Consider the following 18304-nt stretch of genomic DNA (forward strand, 5'->3'; position numbering starts at 1 on the left):
TGCATGCGAAGTGAAACATGATAATATTGAAGGGACTGGTAGAGGGCGGAAATTTTTTCCTTGCCTTGGACAGCCAAATATCTGTAGCCAGGCCTGGCAGCAACACTATCACTCACACTGAAGCCAACATCGCCTCTCTCTACCATCTGCCAGGAGCGTGAAGTGGGCTAGGTGCTTTCCCCCACCCTCCGTCAACTCTGAGCTCCATTTTGCCTCATTTTCTAAGGTATATCAATCAGTGGCATTTATTAAGTGTTTACTGGGTGCAGAGCACAGTACTAAACGCTTGGGAGAGAACAATATAATATAGTTGGTAGCCACAATTCTTTCCCACAAGATACTGGCCAGGAGCCAAACCAGGATTCAAAATCCCTGAGCAGCTAGTCAGGGAACCAAATAACTAAAATAACATTACATGTAGGAGGAAGTGGTTTTCCAGTGTTCAGGTTCATACATCCCAGCCAATAACCAAGACACCCTCCTCCTCCTCCTCCCCCAAAGCAGCAGTGATCTAGAGACACTCTTAAATAATAGAATCATAGAGCTGAAGGGATCTGAACAGTTTATCTGGTCTAGACCCTGGCACCCATCCAAGAGAGAAGATTGTCTGCTACTTTAAAAAAAAAACATTTTATGGGATGGAGACTCCATATCGACCCACTATAAGCTGCTTTAGTATTTACCCTTCCTGGCAAACAGTTTTTCTTTTCTACAAAGGAACTCTCTGCTGAAATGTAAAACCACTTCCTCCTGTCCTTTCTCTGTGGACATAGAGGAAAAACTGTGGTAGCATCTGCTTGAAAAAAAAAATCCTTCACTGACTTAACACCATAATTAAGTCAGTCCTTCATCTTTCCTTCTCCAAAACAAAAAACCTCAAATGAAGTTTTCTTCACTGGGCTCATTTCTCAGTTTTTTAAAAACATTTTTAATCACTCTTCTCTGAGCTCACTACAGTTCCTTGACATCACCACCACTGGTTTTAGTGAGTGCTTACTGTGGTGCAGAGCACTGTACTAAGTGCTTGGGAGAATATAATACCTTTTTAAAATGTGATGAGCCAAACCAAATGTCACATTCTCTTAAGTATATGACTGGTGGTGAATATTGAGGAAGAAGTACTTGCTGACTCCCGCTCCATCATACTCCTATGGGAGTGTTACATATGTATAAATACATATAAATCCACATCATATAAATTATAACACTCCATTGTTGATGGCCTTTAACTCATTACAGATATTACCAAAGTACTCTGGGGCCAAGAGTGGGGTGAATATCCAGTGCTTAAAGGGTACAAATCCATGTGCAAGGGCAGTGCAGAAGGGAGGGGGAATAGGGGAAATGAGGTCTTAGTAAAAGTCTCTTGGAGAAGTATTTTAATAGGAATTTGATGGTTAGATATGAAGAGAGAAAGAGTTCAAGGCCAAGAGGCAGGACTTGTGTGAGGGATCTGTAGTGAGATAGAGTACAGTGAATATATTGGCATTAGAGTAATAAAGTGAGCCTGCTGGGTCATAGTAGGAAATCAGTGAGAGAGGATAGGAAGGGACAAGATGATCGAGTACTTTAAAGCCAGTGGTAAGGAGTTTCAGTCAAAGAAGGAAAAGTCGTCTACTAACTCTCCTGTATTGTACTCTCCCAAGGGCTTAGTACAGTACTCTGAACACTGTAAGCTCTTAATACCATTGATTGATTTTTAAAAATCAGAAGTTAAAAGCATATAATAAAACATTCAATCAATAAAATTTATCATGTGCTTACTCTGTGCCAGAACACCCTAACATACACTAGGGATAGTTCAATAGAGGTAGTAGATAGGATTCCTGCCCTCAAAAAGGTCCCTGTCTAGACAAGGGAGACAGACACTATAAGAAAATTACATGTTGGAGGAAGAAACAGCTAATCAGATTAAGGCCCTTACTAATAGGGGTCAAGGAATAAAATTTTAAAAAATTAGTTGTATAAAAGACACGCTGCTAATTTGGAGGAATTTTAAAAAAAATTTACAAAAGGCAATTTACAGTTAGGGAATAGGCCAAGCATATTGTCTTACAATACCTTGGCACTAGGCAAGATCAGCAATCGCAGGTTCTTAGTTCTCTTAACAAAGGCATTAAGATCATGATGAATACTGGAGCAAACCCTATTCTGATACTGAATTCAAAACAAGATGGCAAGAATTTCGAGAGGGAGGTTCAATGGAGGCATTGTAATAGTATTAAGCATTTACTATGCCAGAGCACTGTACTAAGCACTGGGAAAGAAAACCCTGGTAACAATTAAAACGAGAGGCAATGTGGCCTTGTGGAAAGAGCATAGGCCTGGGAGTCAAAGGACCTGGGTTCTAATCCCAGCTCCACCACTTGTCTGTTGTGTGACCTTGGGCAAGTCACTTCACTGGACTTCAGTTCCCTCATCTGCAAAATGGAGATTCCATACCTGTTCTTCCTCCTAGGCTATGATCCCCATGTGGGGCCTGATTATCTTTTATCTGCTCCAGTGCTTAGTAGAGTGCTTGAGTTTTTAATACCAAAATTTTTAGACACGGTCCCTCTCCCTCCGGGAAACTCACTACCTAAAAATAAAGAGGGGGAGAGAAGACTGGAGGCAGAGGAGACTGGAGACAGAGGTTAAAGGGAAGATGAACAAGGTAGCAGGAGAAGTCAGAAAAGGTTTCTTGAAGAATATAGGATTTTAATAAGACTTTGAGGGTGGGGAGAGCAGTGATCTGTTGGATACAGAGCTGGTGGGGAGTTTGGTAATACAAAGGAGATTACAACATAATGAGGGAGATGGTAGGCAAAAACTGAACCCCTCAAATCTCATGCCACCTAAGGAAGCTACGCCAGCTGAACTAGAAAGAATCCACACATCCCTGTGTCACTCACATTAACATAAAACTACTAAAAACAAGAATGTTTTAGTGAACAGAAAAAAAATGTTATTTCCCCTTCAAGAAATTATCTTTCACTCAAGACCTCTCATTAACACCATCTAGTCCCAGATCAAACATCTGAATGGTACACCAAAATAAACTTATGCTTAACAAAGGGCAGTTAATATGCAAAATCACCAAAACATATAAATTTCCCTGTGATAAGCAATTTTGAAATCTTCATTCAATTATCTTATACAACACCTCATTTCCACTCTTATCAGGGTAAAGTTTCTCTGAGTGACAAAGAATCCCTCTTCTCAATTCGTTATGATTCACTGCGCCTCTTACCTTGATGGATCAGTCTGAAAAGAGAAGTCGCCAAATACAATGACCTCACCCAATCTTATCTGACCTTTTAGCAAGGCCAGATTAAGGCCAGGAGGAGCTAGGGTCAAAGATCACCTCCACTTTGTCCTCCTCAGAGTGTGTGCACTCCATTAAATTCCACCACGTGCTTACCTTCCTGGCACTGCTGGAGCTATTTTTAGCTCTGAAATGTGGCCATAGAGGAGGTTAAGAACAAGAGAGAAGCAGGCTTTGCGGTCAGGACTCTGAGGAAGGAACCCATCCCACAGTGTCTTCCTCTAGACTGTTGGACAAGAGAAGAATTGTGGCCTAGTGGATAGAGCATGAGCTTGGGAGTCAGAAGGGCATGGGTTCTAATCCTGATCCACCACTCATCTGCCATGTGATCTTAATCAAGTCACTTAGAGACAGGGGCACTTGGCTGCAATATACTAAACCCAGCAGCTTGTCCACATCTGTCCCTAGGGAATTCTGGTACCTTGACCCTAGTCAAATTATTCCATTTCATTCTTTGAAAACATAATCCCCAGATTCTTGATTTTCAAGACTGTAAAACTTGCTACAGCTTCTTAAAACACTCAATTGCTCTTCTACACCTGAACTCCTGAATTGTTTCCCCTATTCCTCATCTACCTTCTGTTTTTCCATCCAAAATGCAATCTATTAGGAGGACAACACAAAATAATTTAGCAAATTTCAAGGATTTTTCCTAATTAAAAAAGGTTTAATATAATTAACCCTTTTGATTATTTTCTGTTGGCTTTATAATTGGACATCTAACCAAACCTTTCTACTAGATAGTAAAGTGGAAATACCATCGAGGGATGATGCTTTATGAAAAAAGTAGAGCACCAATTTATCTACAAGAGATCTGCCAACAATCTAAAAATCCAAATACTCTTTCGCCAGGGTCATTGGATTTTGAACACTTTCTACTAAAACCAGAATTGTCTCAGGTCAAACACCTTTACATATTCAACCTCCTACTCTCCAACTTCCTATTCAGAAAATATTATGAAGACTCCTTTTCTCCTTTTGTGATTTCAAATAAGCTCCTGCAGAAGAGAATTATTAACCAATCATATTGATTGAGTGCTTACTATGTGCAGAGCACTATAAAAACCACTTGGGAGAGTAGAATATAACAGAATTGGAAGACATGTTCCCTGTCCACAATCATGCCATTCAGAGCAAACAAAATGTTTATGCAGTTGAGTCTTTCTTTTCTCAAAGATTTCATTCTCTTCCCCATCATCTCCCCAACCCCAAACCACCAATTCTTCTAAAGACATTTTGACTTTATAGCTCTCATACTTCTTGAGCACTGATTTATATTCTTACATAGCCTCTCTAAAATAATGCTGATATCCGAACAATAATCTTCAGAATTCCATAGAATTTTACAAATAGACTCGGTTATACTAAACACCTCGGGTTTTATGTTAAATATTTGTTGAGACGGTACATCCCAGCCTGAAAAGCAAGCTGTTAGCCTAACACTAATTTTGCTGCCAACATCCTCAATAACAGAAACTAATGGATTTCTAATTCCCAAATCTCTATTCAGATGTGGACACCTCCTATAACAATACGATGTCAATTTGGCTAACTTCATTCCGTACTTGGACTACAAGCGGACCCAACACGAGACATCTCAAAAATGAAACCGGGTGTTTTACCTTTCTTTCACTGCAGCAGGCACATTGCTTTCATATAGATTTGAGTCCATGTTAGAGTCAGAACCCATCCTTTTTTCCAAAGTGTGATTACATTTTTTCCCCTCTCATTTGAATATTTCCCAGCCCAGATTACTAAATGACTTATTTGTACACTCCGGGAATTTAAAGTTCCCCAAGTTAGGATTACGCATTTTCCGGTGACAATGATGAGTCAACCACAAATATGAAAATTAAGATTTCTGATTAAATACAGTGTTTAATCATTTTAATTTTGGACCCAAAAATGCTATGCCAAACACAGCCATTTTGACCCATAAGAAATAATCAGCAGTCAGTCATTCTTAATAGATCCTTAACTCTAGATTCTACAGGAGAAGCAAAATGGAAATTTATCTTGTTTCCCCCTGCAATTGCCCTCCTTTAATGAATTACTTCTGTTTTGGCACACTCAGATATGGAAACGCGAAAAGAACCTAGCAAAAGGCAGAGAGGATTTGAAGTATAGCTTCACTTGAATCCATGATTTATTTTGCGCCGTCCCTGAAGGCTACGATTTACCAAAGTTCAATATCCACCCCGGTAGAGATTTTGGAAAAATCTAGTGTCCAAACCCAAGGATAAGGCAAGCCGAGAGCCTCTGTGACAGCATTTTTTGGACTCTCCGGGGCCTCGGATGAAGCTTACGCTATAATCCTCCGGGGGTGTGGAGGCTGAAGGTCAAGGGGAGGAAGAAACATGATTCAATGAGATAATGAAAAGCCCTGAACCACGATGGCGGCCTTCAAGATCATGACTTCACACAGCTGGGGCTACCAAATGCTGCGGCATTATCGACACCCTTGCCTTGGCTCCCACTGTCTGGCGTGGCTTGGGCCCTGCGCACGTCCCGCTTATATAAAATGAGATGCTTACAGTCCAGGTGCTTTTTCTTGGGCCCCATGACTTCGTGAGTGGTTGCTTTGCAGACGGCCCTGGCCACAGCTGAGCCCGTCACGCTGTACTGAGCGGCTGCGATGCGGTCGGTGAGCGTTTGACCCGACATCTTCTGCTAAGGGCTGCTACCGCCTCCTCTTCTGCAAGGGGAGAAGGAGGAGGGTGATCCTCGTTTAGGCCGGGGACGTCGTCCTTTGGGGCGGTGGGTCTCTCCCCCACTCCGGCACATGCGTGCACACACACCACCCACCCCCTCTTTTACTCACACAGCCACACACACACACACAGGCCATCCCCTCCCCTCCTTGCAGGACCTGTTTCCAAGGAACAGAGAGGCGATCCGATGGTCCTCGCCCCTTCCCACCCTGGGGTCATCTCGAGCCCCCCACAACGAGGAAAAAAACCGTACCCCCCACCCCCAAACCGTGCTACAGCAACTCTCCACCTCCCAGCAATATTCCTCTGCAACCGGATCCCCCTGGACCCTAGCAACGGGTCCCCCTGGACCCTAGCAACCGGGTTCCCCTGGACCCTAGCAACCGGGTTCCCTAGCATCTCGGGGGGCTTCTCCCTTGGCCTCCCCGGAGGCCTGCAACGGAAACCTCGCCCAGGCCGTGCCCAAACCTTCCCCCCGCGCCCCTCCAGCTGGAGACCATCATGGCACTGCGCCACCGTGCGCCCTTGCCCTCCCCAAACCCCCAGCCCCACGCCTCCTCCATCCTCACTGCAGGGGTCCCTCCCGACCAGGGGAGATGGGAGGGTCTCCTGGGGGTGCTCCCGCTGCTCCCCAAACCCAGCCCGCAGTGATGACAGCCAACAGGGGCCTCTACACACGCCTTCCCCTCCCCCCAGGACCAGCTGCAGGAAGGTCCAGCCGCCCCTCCCAGGAGAGGGGCAGCAAGGCCCGGCTTCTCCCATCCGGATCACCCCCTCCCTTCCCGGAGCAGCGGCAGGAGAGCCCGGATCCCCCCAGGAGGAGGGGAAGAGGGGAAGAACGGAGACCCCCACCCTCATTAAGGTCAGGAGGGTATTTTTACGCAGCCGTCCCGGGGGCTCGATGGAGGTAAAGGGGAGGGGGAGAAGGGATGCAGAGGAGGGGTTGCTGCAAGGACGGACCTGGCTCTCGGCAGATGGGTCCTCCTCCTCCTCCTCGTTTTCCTTTTTCCCCCTCCTCCTCCCTAGGAAAGCTTGCCACCGAGCCACACTGCGCTGCTCTGCTCCCGGTGGAGGGAGAGAAGGAGGATGGGTGGGTGGGAGGGGATAGGTGGGAGAGGATGGAAGGAGGTGGATGGGAGGGGATGGCAGGTCTTTTCCAGATCCAGCCCCTCCCCGCCTCCCTACAGCAGGGACCACCCTGTCCAGAAAAAGGAGGGAGACTCTGGGTCCCTGGAGGAGGGGTCCTGCGGCCCAATCCCCCTCCCCAACCCCAGAGGAAGCTTGCACCAACCCGCCTCTCTCGTTGGCCGAGGAGCCCCAGCCTCCTCCCCCGACTTCAGGTTTGGTTTCTTCTAGGAGTCAGGTGACAGGAGCGGACAAACCTCTCCGAGCCCCCCGCCCGGCCTTGCCGCACTCTTAAAGGAAAAGATGCCCGCGCAGCAGCAGCAGCAGCCGCCCCAGCCCGGTGGGAATAAAGGGAGGGGGGCGTGAAGCGTCGGCGGAGGGAAAAAAAAAAAAGGCAAAAAGATCCTCCCTCCATCCCTCCCCCACCTCCCCATACGCGTGCGCAGCCCCCCTCCCACGGAGAACGTACCCCTGTTCCTCCGCCTGTGACCGATTGCGCACCCTTAGCAACGCGAGCCCATCCCTCCATCGCCCTCTGGGTACCCCATTATCCCAGAAGTACATCCCTCTATCCCCTCTCCATCGCCCTCTGGGTACCCCGTTATCCCAGGAGCGCATCCGTCCATCTCTCTCCTCTCCATCACCTTCCGGGTACCCCGTTATCCCAGGAGCGCATCCGTCCATCTCTCCCCTTTCCATCGCCCTCCGGGTCCCCCGTTATCCCGGGAGTGCATTCCTCCATCTCTCCCCTTTCCATAGCCCCCTGGGTACCACGTTACCCCAAGAGCACATCCCCCCATCTCTCCGCTCTCCATCGCCCTCCGTGTACCCCGTTATCCCAGGAGCGCATCCCCCCATCTCTCCCCTCTCCATCACCCTCCGGGGTACCCCGTTATTCCGGGAGCACATCCCTTCATCTAACCTCCTCAGGCCTCTAGGAAAAGAAAGCCACTGGCAGGGGATGGAGGGGTCGGGGGGAGTGGATCAGTGAGTTTGTGTGTACCCAAGGAGTCGACCCTCGGCAATGCACAGGTGCATGGTCGTATGCGTGGGTGGAAAAGGGCATTAGCATTATTATTTATTAATTGTATTTATTGAGCGCTTACTGTATGCAAAGCACTGAACTAAGAGCTTGGGAGAGGACAATATAATATCAAACACATTCCCTGCTCATAACGAGCTCACATCGCATGGAACTAACATTGCTGCCAGAATGATAATAGTAATGATGGTATTTGTTAAGCGCTTCCTATGTGCCAAGCACTAGTCTAAGGGCTGGGGTAGGTACAGGGTAATCAGGTTGTCCCACCTGGGGCTCGGTCTTAATTCCCCATTTTACAGATGAGGTAACTGAGGCACAGAGAAGTTAAGTGTCTTGCCCAAAGTCACACAGCTGACAAGTGGCAGAGCAGGATTAGAATCCACCACCTCTGACTCCCAAGCCCGTGCTCTTTCCACTAAGCCACGCTGCTTCTTCTAAGAAGAGGTCTCCTGGATTTGTCACAGTCTTAGAAGCTAAGAGCAATTGGGCTGCACGCTGATTTTGAGCCTCTTCCTCCCCAGCCAATTTCCTCCTGAATCCCCCCAACCCTCGGCCTGGCCCTGTCCTATCCAACGGATTCAGCGCTCAGGAAGTGTTGCTTAGACAGATCTTGGCAATCGTTGCTCAGTTGATCAATCGTAGTTATTGAGCACTATGTACAGAGAGCACTGTACTAAGTGCTTGGGAGACAGAATTGGGTGATACGTACCCTGATCATTGGGTAAAGGGACTCTGGGAATAATCCATCCACGTCTCCCTTCCAGCCAGTCAATCAAATTGATTAAACACCTACTATGTGGGAAGCACTGTAGTACACTCTGGGGAGAATACCAATTGATTCAGGCATGGCCTCAGGCCCACAAAAGGCTCTAAATCAAAGGAGGAGCAAGATGTGTAAAAAATGGCTGAGGTTTATCTTTGTTTTGGGTTTGTTTGTTTTTTCATTTTAGGCTCTCTCCCTCCCCCGAGAGAGCCAGGTCTGGCAACCCCGTTCTAATCATCACAACCCTCATAACATTCCTGATATTGGGAAACTGCTTGGCCTAGTGGAAAGAGCACAGGACCCAGCTTCTAATCCTGCTTGATAAATTGCTTAATGCCAGTTACCCCTCCTAATTAGTCTGTAATCCCCATGTGGATCAGGTACTGTGTCCAACCTGATTAACCTGTATCTACTCCAGTACTTAGAACAGTGTTTGGCCCATAGTAAGTGCTTCACAGATACCGGATTTATTATTATTACTATTGTTCAGCTCAGCAGCCTCCCCTGTCCTTGCTCTTCTGATTAAAAATATATAGAACTCTGTATCTCTCACTGCTCACTTCCCTCGATCAGTGGTATTGAATATTAAATAGGTTGTGTAAATGGGACATTTTGCATTGTCCTCTGGTGGGCTTGACAAGTTGGAAAATATTCATTTGCTGTTTCTAAAAATAATTTACAAAGATGATTAAAACAATCAAATTATTTGGCTGTAAAATATAAGATTTAGGCACTCCTGACGGAAGCAATGATCTGGCAATTAAGAGAAAAGAACTGTTCTTAACGATGATAAGAATGAGAGATTGGATGCAGGTGAGGTCTCTGATGCATGAGAAGTCAAACTTTAGGTCACACAGGTTTGGGAAGTTAAGTAACAGTGATTGCCTTCTGCTCACCTGAAGCGCCTAACCATCTGCTCACCAATATCAGCTAACCAATAGAGTTGTGTGCTTACTGCCTAAGGAAAAGATGTATTGGATGCATGCAAGACCCAAGTATTATCAAGACTCCTTGATTCATTCATTCATAGAGGCTATGAGTGTGCTCTCCATACCCAAGAAGATATACAGATGATTATAAATGGATAAGGATAGTCAACTTGTCTGAATAAGATAGAGACTATGTCTCAGCTTTCCTGCTGTGTGACTGGGGTAAGTCGCTTCACTTCTCTGGGCCTTGAATTCATCATCTATAAAATGGATTAATGTATTCTATTCTACTTTCTTTAGTCCTTGGTACAATGTTCCACATAAAGTAAGTGCTCAATAAATGCTTTTGATCGATTGATTGAAAGTTTGGCCTAGAAATTAGAGCTTTGGCAGATGAGGGCTTTGACAAAAAAAAAACCTCCTGGAAGTTTCATATTTTTGAGACATCGATATTTGGCTTAGGCCCTAGATCACTGGCTAAATCCTGATTGGCTTCCATCAGAAAAAAATTCTCATTCTGTTATTTGTTTATTACCACAGACTTAATTAGTTCTTTGGTGGAAAACAATGAAGAACTATCCAATTATTAGAATTCATGAAGGAAGTACTAAGATGTAACTGTCCAGGAAATATGCTTAGAAAAGATTTAAATCAAATGAAAGTCATAAAATGATGTCTGTTGAAGGCTGAATTTTAAAGCTTGAGAATGCTGTGGTAGGTTTTGGACCGGATGTTTATTGGTAGAGCTGCTACCTTAATTTGCTTTGTTTAAGTTTGTGAAAGAAAAAAAATACACTTAGAAAGAAGGACACTTTTTTCTCATAATGACTCTAGACAGTGAGCTCCTTGTGAGCAGGGAACATGTCTATCAACTCTGTTGTACTGTACTCTTTCAAGCACTTAGTACAGTGTTTGGCATACAGTAAGTGTTCAATAAATAATGTTGATTGATAATGACAGCTATATGGTGGCAAAGAAACTACTGTGCTACCCATCCCAGATTGGAAGGGTAAAGGAAGAGAAAAAATCTTAAATTGTTTTTTCCCTTTAATCGTAAAACCTCAGGACGCTGCTTGGTATCCCAGTGCTTTGCACGGTGTTTGGCATGCCATAAGCAATTATTAAATATCATTATTGTTGTTGGTATAATCAATAGGCCCTAACCTTGACTGAGGTCTAGCTTCTCCTGTTCTTGGGAGAGATGGGATTGAGGCTGTGGCAGTGGGAAAGAACATTGGTGTCACAACCTGACTTTCCCAGGAGCTAGGATCAAAACACAGGGATGGGGGCAGACACAGAGCTAAAATACTTTTTTCCCTAATGCTTCACATAGCTTCCCTTAGCTGGGTGCCCTGCATTGAGAAGGCTCTCGATAAATGCCATTACTACTTTTACTACCTGGCGTAGTGGATAGAACACGGGCCTGGGAGTCAGAAGGTCATGGGTTCTGATCCCGGCTCCTCCACTTGTCTGCTGTGTGGCCTTGAGCAAGTCACTGTTTCTCTGCACCTGAGTTACTTCATCTGTAAAATGGGGGTGAAGACTGTGAGCCGTATGTGGGACAGGGACTGTGTCCAACCGGATTGGCTTGTATCCATCCCAGCGCTAAGTATAGTGCCGGGCACAGAGTAAGTGCTTAGCAAATACTATCATTATTATTACTACAAAGAGTTCATAATCTAAAACGGTGTGTGGGATTTGAGGGGGAAGAAGGCAGGAACAGACACCTGGCAGGATGGAGCAAGAGAGAAAGGAAGTGTGTCACATGGAAGCAGCATGATCTAGTGGAAAGAGCTCAGGCCTGGGAGTCAAAGGACCTGGGTTCTAGTCCTAACTCCACCACTTGTCTGCTGTGTGATCTTGGGCAAATCACTTAACTTCTCTGTGCCTCAGTTTCCTCAACTGTAAAATGGGGATTCATTACCTGTTCTCCCTCTTACTTAGACTGTGAGCCCTATGTGGAACAGGGACTGTGCCAACCTGATTATCTTATATCTACGCCAGGACTTAGATCAGTGTTTGACACATAGTAAGCACTTAAATATCATAATAATGGTAACTAGTATTATGTCACAGAATGTGCTAGTGCACTGGAGAATGGGTGGGGTTAGGGAAAGCTTCTCAAAGGAGGTGGGCCTTAAGAAAGAGAAGAAAGATATATGCCTTACACAGTTGTTAAATAGTCGTTCAATGCTACACCTCCAGACAAGGCTCTGATTTCCAGGAAGAGCAGACTAGATATGGCCAGAGGAAGCATTTTATCCTTTTATAGCATCTTCCACCCACCAGCATGACGAATCGGGCAGGGCATAAATATGAAAAAGGAATCAGATAAAGGGTCTGTAGCAATGCTGAAAGATTTCTAGAGCTATTTATCAAAATGTTGCTTCACCACAGATTTGAGATCACCAAGTCAGACTATGCTGATCTGTTGTCATTGGAGAACATTATTCACTGACAGTTTGACTGGAATGTTACAAACTGTTGTACTTAATTGCTTCACTAGCTGGTGTACTAGAAATTCTCTCGAGTTTTTTTCAGCTACTACCAATTAATAGTGTCGAGCTGGTTCCAGTGAACATTTATTCAAACATCTGGAAAATAATCCATTTTCACCAATATAAAATAAAAACTTTGAAGATCCTGTCCATTTGACTCATTGGCTAATTACTCAAGTCATTTTCAATCTGTCAGAGGGTCAAGGCGTCAGAACAGATGTTGTAAGTGCTAATGGATTTGATTTTATGCAAGAAGGAACTAAGTCTGTGACTAGCATGAATAATGCAAGCTTTTCAGCCAGTACTAAAGGTGTTCTTGGAACACTTCCCTTTGTTCTATTAACTCAATTGGGAACAATTCAGGTGCAAAATATTCGCTCTGGGACACCATGTCAAACTTCCTATTCATTTTCCTTCAAATGATTCAGAACTAACCCTCACCCTCCTGGGGCATCATGGAACTAAACTGGCCTTGGAGTCCAAAGATGATACCACTGACAGTGAAATCCTATCCAAGCATTAGGATACAGTTGAAGAGGTTGACCTGTGAACCCCAATCCATTCCCCATATGGGTGCATAAAGATGACCCTTTGCAGCAGTGATGCATTCACCACTTGCAGTGCCTGCTGCTTTTTCAAACAGGACTTATTAAAAGCGCATCTCCTCCAAGAGGCTTTCCCCAACTAAGCCTTCACTACTCACACCCCCTTATGCGTTGTTCTTGCACTTGGATTTTCACCCTTTATTCTCTCCACTCTTAACCCCACAGCACTTATGTATGTAGCTGTAATTTATGTTAATGTAACTTATATTAATGTCTGTCTCCCCCTCTAGGCTGTAAGCTTCTTATGGGCAGAGAACGTTTCTGCTAAATCTGTTGTACTCTCCCAAGCTCTTAGTACAGTGTTCTGCACATAGTAAGTACTCAGTAAATACTACTGATCGATAGATTGAGCACCTACTATGTGCAGAACTCTGTCCAAGGCAAATGGGAGAGTACATTTGAATTCTAGACATGATCCTTGCTCTCAAGGAGTTTACAGTCTAGTAGAAGGCCAGGCACTAGAGTATATTATTTTAGAGTATACTGTGTATATATCTATGATTCTATTTATTTTGATGGTATTGATGCCTGACTGCTTGTTTTGTTTTGCTGTTTGCCTCCCCCTTTAGGACTGTGAGCCTGTTGTTGGGCAGGGATTGTCTCTATCTGTTGCCGAATTGTCCATTCCAAGCACTTAGTACAGTGTTCTGCACATAGTAAGTGCTCAATAAATACGATTGAATGAATATTATAGTAGTAGTAACAGTAGGTAGTAATAATAATAATAGTATTTACTAAACACTTACTGTGTACAAAACACCATACTAAGCTCTCAGAAAGAACATGTCCTTGGAACAAAAACCTCAATAATAATAATGTAAATGATAATGAAAATTTTAAAAATCCTTTATATTTACAGTTTCATGCTAAATAGGTCAGCAACTATTGGAAAATTGTGCTTATTGCTTTGTGAATGCAAGACTTCTGTAACAACCACTCACCACTAATTTCTGTTTCAGCAAATTGGCTTTCGAAGAAAAAATCTTGAGTTTTATTCCCAACCTGAAGATTTAATAGGCCCATAACTGTATGTCATGCCTCTGGGCTGCTCCTTCAACATTCTTTTCTAGGATTTAGTGGATTTCATTTTACAGGAGTGAGATTTAATCAACCTGGACTTGGGTGAGAGTTTTTGGCAATCAGAATAGAGTACTTTTCCTCTCATATTTAATTACTGAGGATTTAGAAATCTGCCTTCTAAAATCAGCACCCCGTCTTCAAGTCTCCATGTCAACTGGCAACCTAATACCTCCCTTAACTCTTTTTTCAGATAATTTCACCCTACACTATGACAGATTTTACCAATTTTGTTTACCATGTACATGCTGAGAGAATTGAAAGAGGCAACTGTCACCCTCTGTCAACTAAGAAACATAGAGTTCCCAAGTCCTTGGTGACTCAGTAGGGCCCTGCATAATTTTTGACATTGTTCCCAGGTGTTTAGAGAGGACTGTATTTTAATTACATTTCTCTCTCTCAAAAAATTGCTCAAAGCACAGTTTTAGACTGTGTATTCAATCAATCAATTGTTTTTATTGAATGCTTACTGTGTGCTCTGCACTGTTACTGATCCTCACTAGCTGAGAAGGCCCTGGATAATTCAGAAGAAAGGATTTCTACTGACTCCCTAGGTTCCCCATTGCCTCAAAGTTTCTTAGGAATGTCGGTCATGTTGGTCCCCTCTTCAAAGCCCAGATTTTTTTTGTTGTTATGGTATTTGTTGGACACTTATTATATGCCAGGTACTTTACTAAGCACCAGGGTACATACAAACTAATCAGGTTGGACACGGTCCATGTCCCATATAGGGCTCACAGTCTTAATTCCTATTTAACAGTTGAGATAACTGAGGCACAGAGTAGTGAAGCGACTTTCCCAAGGTCCCACAGCAGGCAAGTGGCGGAACTGGGATTAGAACCCAGGTCCTCTGACTCCCAGGCCCATGCTCTATCCACTAGATCATGCTGCTTCTCATTATCATTGTCATTATCTAGATCCCTCGTTGAGGCCAACAAATCCTGGGGTGTCTTTGGACCGGAGGATACAGTGCTTGCATAGAACTTGACAGTTTGATGTTGTCTCTTTGGCAATTACATGAAGTAGCTTCCAGAGCTGAACCCTGTACTGGGTGCCTATTGTGTGTAGGGCAATGAGTTGGTTATCTACTGGGTGGAGAACACTGTTCTGGGTCTGCCAGCCAAATTCTCCAAGTTTCTGTGCTCTCTCCTTTGTAATTTCCATCCAGCCCTCTCTACTCAGCAGATGTGTTTAGCTACAAAAGAAGAAACACCAGATGAGCTCTTTAGCAGCCAGCAAATTTTTGTCTCTCCTCTCCTGGGTGCTTTCCTCCCTCCACTTTCTTTCAATTGTCCCCATCCCAACCTCAAACATTTAATTCTTTTTGCAAACAGGTAGCCTTAGTCAGTGTATGAACAGGCAGCTAGTCCCAGGATACCTCTCAGTGCTGCTTCTTCCTTGGCAGTCTTCATTCCATAAACCCCTTGGGTGACAAGCCCAGTTGGGCATTTCATTTTCCTTCTCTGTCTCCTGGAGGATTCTGGAAGTATCCTCTTTTTTTCTGAAACTACAGTCTCAATGCCTGGCTGCCTTTCCCTGGGTTCCAGACTCCCACTTTCAGTGCTAATTCAGAAAGTTGTAAATTCAGAATAAATAGAATTGATGCCTACATCGACTGAGATTCTCCTTAACTCGCCCACTAAGCTCACGCTACCTATCATTCATGATATTTCCAGAAGTAGCATGGCCTAGTGGATAGAGTAAGGGCCTGAGAGTCAGAAGGATCTGGGTACTAGTTCCGGCTCTGCCATTTGTCTGCTATGTGACCTTGGACAAATCACTTCACTTCTCCGTGCCTCAGTTGCCTCATCTGTAAAATGAGCATTAAAAATGTGAGCCCCATGTGGATCAGGGACAGTGTCCAATCTGATTAACTTGAGAAGCAGCTTGGCTCAGTGGAAAAAGCCCGGACTTGGAAGTCAGAAGTCATGAGTTCCAATTCCAGTTCTGCCACTTGTCAGCTGTGTGACTTTGGGTAAGTCACTTCACTTCTCTGTGCCTCAGTTACCTCATCTGTAAAATGAGGATTAAGATTGTGAGCCCCTTGTGGGACACCCTGATTACCTTGTACCCCCCCTCCCCCCACCAGTGCTTAGAACTGTGCTTGGCACATAGTAAGCGCTTAACAAAAACCATCATTATTATCATTACCCCACTGCTTAAAACACTGTTTGGGAAATAGTGTTTAGCAAGTACCCTTATCATCATCATTATTATTATTTTTATTATCATCACCATTATCGTTCCAGGGAAAACGGCACCTGGAGGTTGAAAATTGCAAATGGTCATGCTTTTCCGAGGTTTTAAAAGATGTTTGTCGAATGAGTTTTCTTTCTGGGTCACCTAGTTCCCTCTTGTGTTTTACATCTGAACTGCAAAGGGTCTTGAGGATGAAAATGGCGAAAGAGATATCAATGATCATATCCCCAGCGTGGAAGGGAATCTCAAAAATTCATCTGGACCGTTCCCCTGATCCCAGGAAGAACTACATCTAAGACACCCAAATGCAACCGATATTCACCGATTACAGCCAGGGACATGTCAAATGACATGTCTAGGCTGTAAACTCTGTTGCGGGCCATGAACGTGTCTATTATTTTGTACTCTCCCACATGCTTAGTACACAGTAAGTGCTCAGTAAATACGGTTGAATGAATGAATGACAAGAGACAGCATTGGTGAGGGTTGGAGGAAGGTGGATGTGATGGGGAGGCAGGAGGAGAGAATTGAAAATTGATGAGAGATCTAGCAATGAGTTTTCCTGCTCTCTTAATCTTCCACCTCCTCCTCCCCACAGTTTGGCCTCTCCAGCTCTCTCCAGAAGCTAACTGCTCTGTAGAAAGGAACTTCTGACAATCAACCAATAGCCTTGTGTGTTTAACCTAACAGGTGAGAGGGATATGTGCAGGTGCAGGGAAGAACTCAAAATAATAAGTAGCAATCATACAGCAGTCTACTAAAAATGATGTAAATGTTGATCCAGGGCCTGAGAGGTGTACATCGAGACTATGGTCCCCTGTCCACTGAAGCATCTGGGGTTTTTTTGACTGTTAATACTAACCCTATTGTGTGTGCACAGCAATGAGTTGCAGACTGAAGTATGCAGATCACTCTTGATTCGTGGACTAGAAACAGAAGGGTTTAGTGGAAAGAACACAAGGCTGGGAGCCAGGAGACCTGATTTATAATCCTACCTCTGCCACTTGCCTGTGTGTGATTGCGGGCGAGGTACTTAACTTTGCTGAGCCTCAGTTTCCCTATCTGTAAAATGGAGATAAGATCCCTTTTTTCTACAGTGATTCTCCAGACATGGTGACCGACTTCAGTCAGGTCCACCCCTGGTGGCCACAGCCTCACTATCCTCAGGAAGTCATGACATCGCCCAACCCTGAGGTATCACACTCTCTTCTCCCTTTTCCCTCATTCTAAGCACCCTTGTTTCTGAAGGAATTTAGCACTGTACCTTTTTTTGTTTTGTTTTTATTTTTAAATTGGCCAGTGAATCTGGGAGCAAAGGGGAAGGTTAGATAAACACTTAGGTCCCTGAGGAGCAGGGGGATAGATGGACAGCTGGAGTGGGATTGGAAATAATTATGGAAACAGAGACAACATCCATAAAACCTATTGTCCCTAGACGAAAGGTTCTAGATCATTGTCAAATAGTATTATTTGCATCAGTTTGTATTAGTAATAAAAATGAATTGCTCCCTGGCATGAAAACTACCTTCAAAGCAATCAAAATCCTGTGAGAAATAAGGACACTGTAGTCTTTGAAGTCTCATCTTCCCACCAACTGGAAAAGTGTTTCTTTCAACTCTGAGCTTATTTGAATTTTGGAGGGCTAGTCTAAAAAGGCTGCTGAACATAAAAGCAATTGGAGATCACAGTTTAAGATCATAAATGAACCTGGCACCGTTCTCATTTATTCCCATGTATTTTCCTTTCCTCTCCTTCTGCTAACTTTACACGCTATTACTGATGGCAGTTGTATGGGTGTTCCTTCCAATCTATCAATCCATCATTAGGATTTATTGAGTACTTACTCTGCTCTAGAACATTGTACTGAACACTTGTGAGCTTACAGTGGAGTTAATAGACATGATACCTGTCAAGGAACTCACAACCGGAGAAACTAAAATGAATCACAGCAAGGGGAAGCGACAGAGAATAAGGGTATATATGTAACTTCTGTGATGGTGAGCAGGGATATGAGGCTGTGAGTGCCTAAATGCTTAGCAAAAGAACCCCTC

The 18304-nt window shown here is 44.2% G+C and overlaps 2 protein-coding genes across 14 annotated transcripts in view; one reads left to right on the forward strand and one right to left on the reverse strand.

Annotated features, from left to right (window-relative positions):
- SNAP91 (synaptosome associated protein 91) overlaps positions 1-7418 on the reverse strand; it is an 85279-nt gene extending 77861 nt beyond the window's left edge. For 12 of the 13 annotated variants that reach the window (XM_029047452.1, XM_039914796.1, XM_007670731.2 and 9 more), the window contains exons 1-2: positions 6976-7021; positions 5839-5999 (exon numbers count right to left, since the gene is read on the reverse strand). In XM_029047452.1, coding sequence (XP_028903285.1) covers positions 5839-5968 — 130 coding nt within the window. In that variant the 5' untranslated portion in view covers positions 5969-5999; positions 6976-7021. Of the gene's footprint in view, positions 1-5838; positions 6000-6975; positions 7022-7306 lie in introns of those variants that run through there. The other variant, XM_029047447.2, reaches the window with a different exon arrangement.
- Positions 7419-9956: 2538 nt separating this feature from the next.
- Positions 9957-18304, forward strand: part of LOC100082244 (cytochrome b5 reductase 4) — a 58931-nt gene continuing 50583 nt past the window's right edge. The window contains exon 1 of the mRNA XM_007670728.4: positions 9957-10096. Coding sequence (XP_007668918.2) covers positions 10067-10096 — 30 coding nt within the window. The 5' untranslated portion in view covers positions 9957-10066. The remainder of the gene's footprint in view (positions 10097-18304) is intronic.

This window comes from Ornithorhynchus anatinus, chromosome 19 (assembly GCF_004115215.2).
Source record: "Ornithorhynchus anatinus isolate Pmale09 chromosome 19, mOrnAna1.pri.v4, whole genome shotgun sequence".
Classification (NCBI taxonomy): Eukaryota; Metazoa; Chordata; class Mammalia; order Monotremata; family Ornithorhynchidae; genus Ornithorhynchus; species Ornithorhynchus anatinus.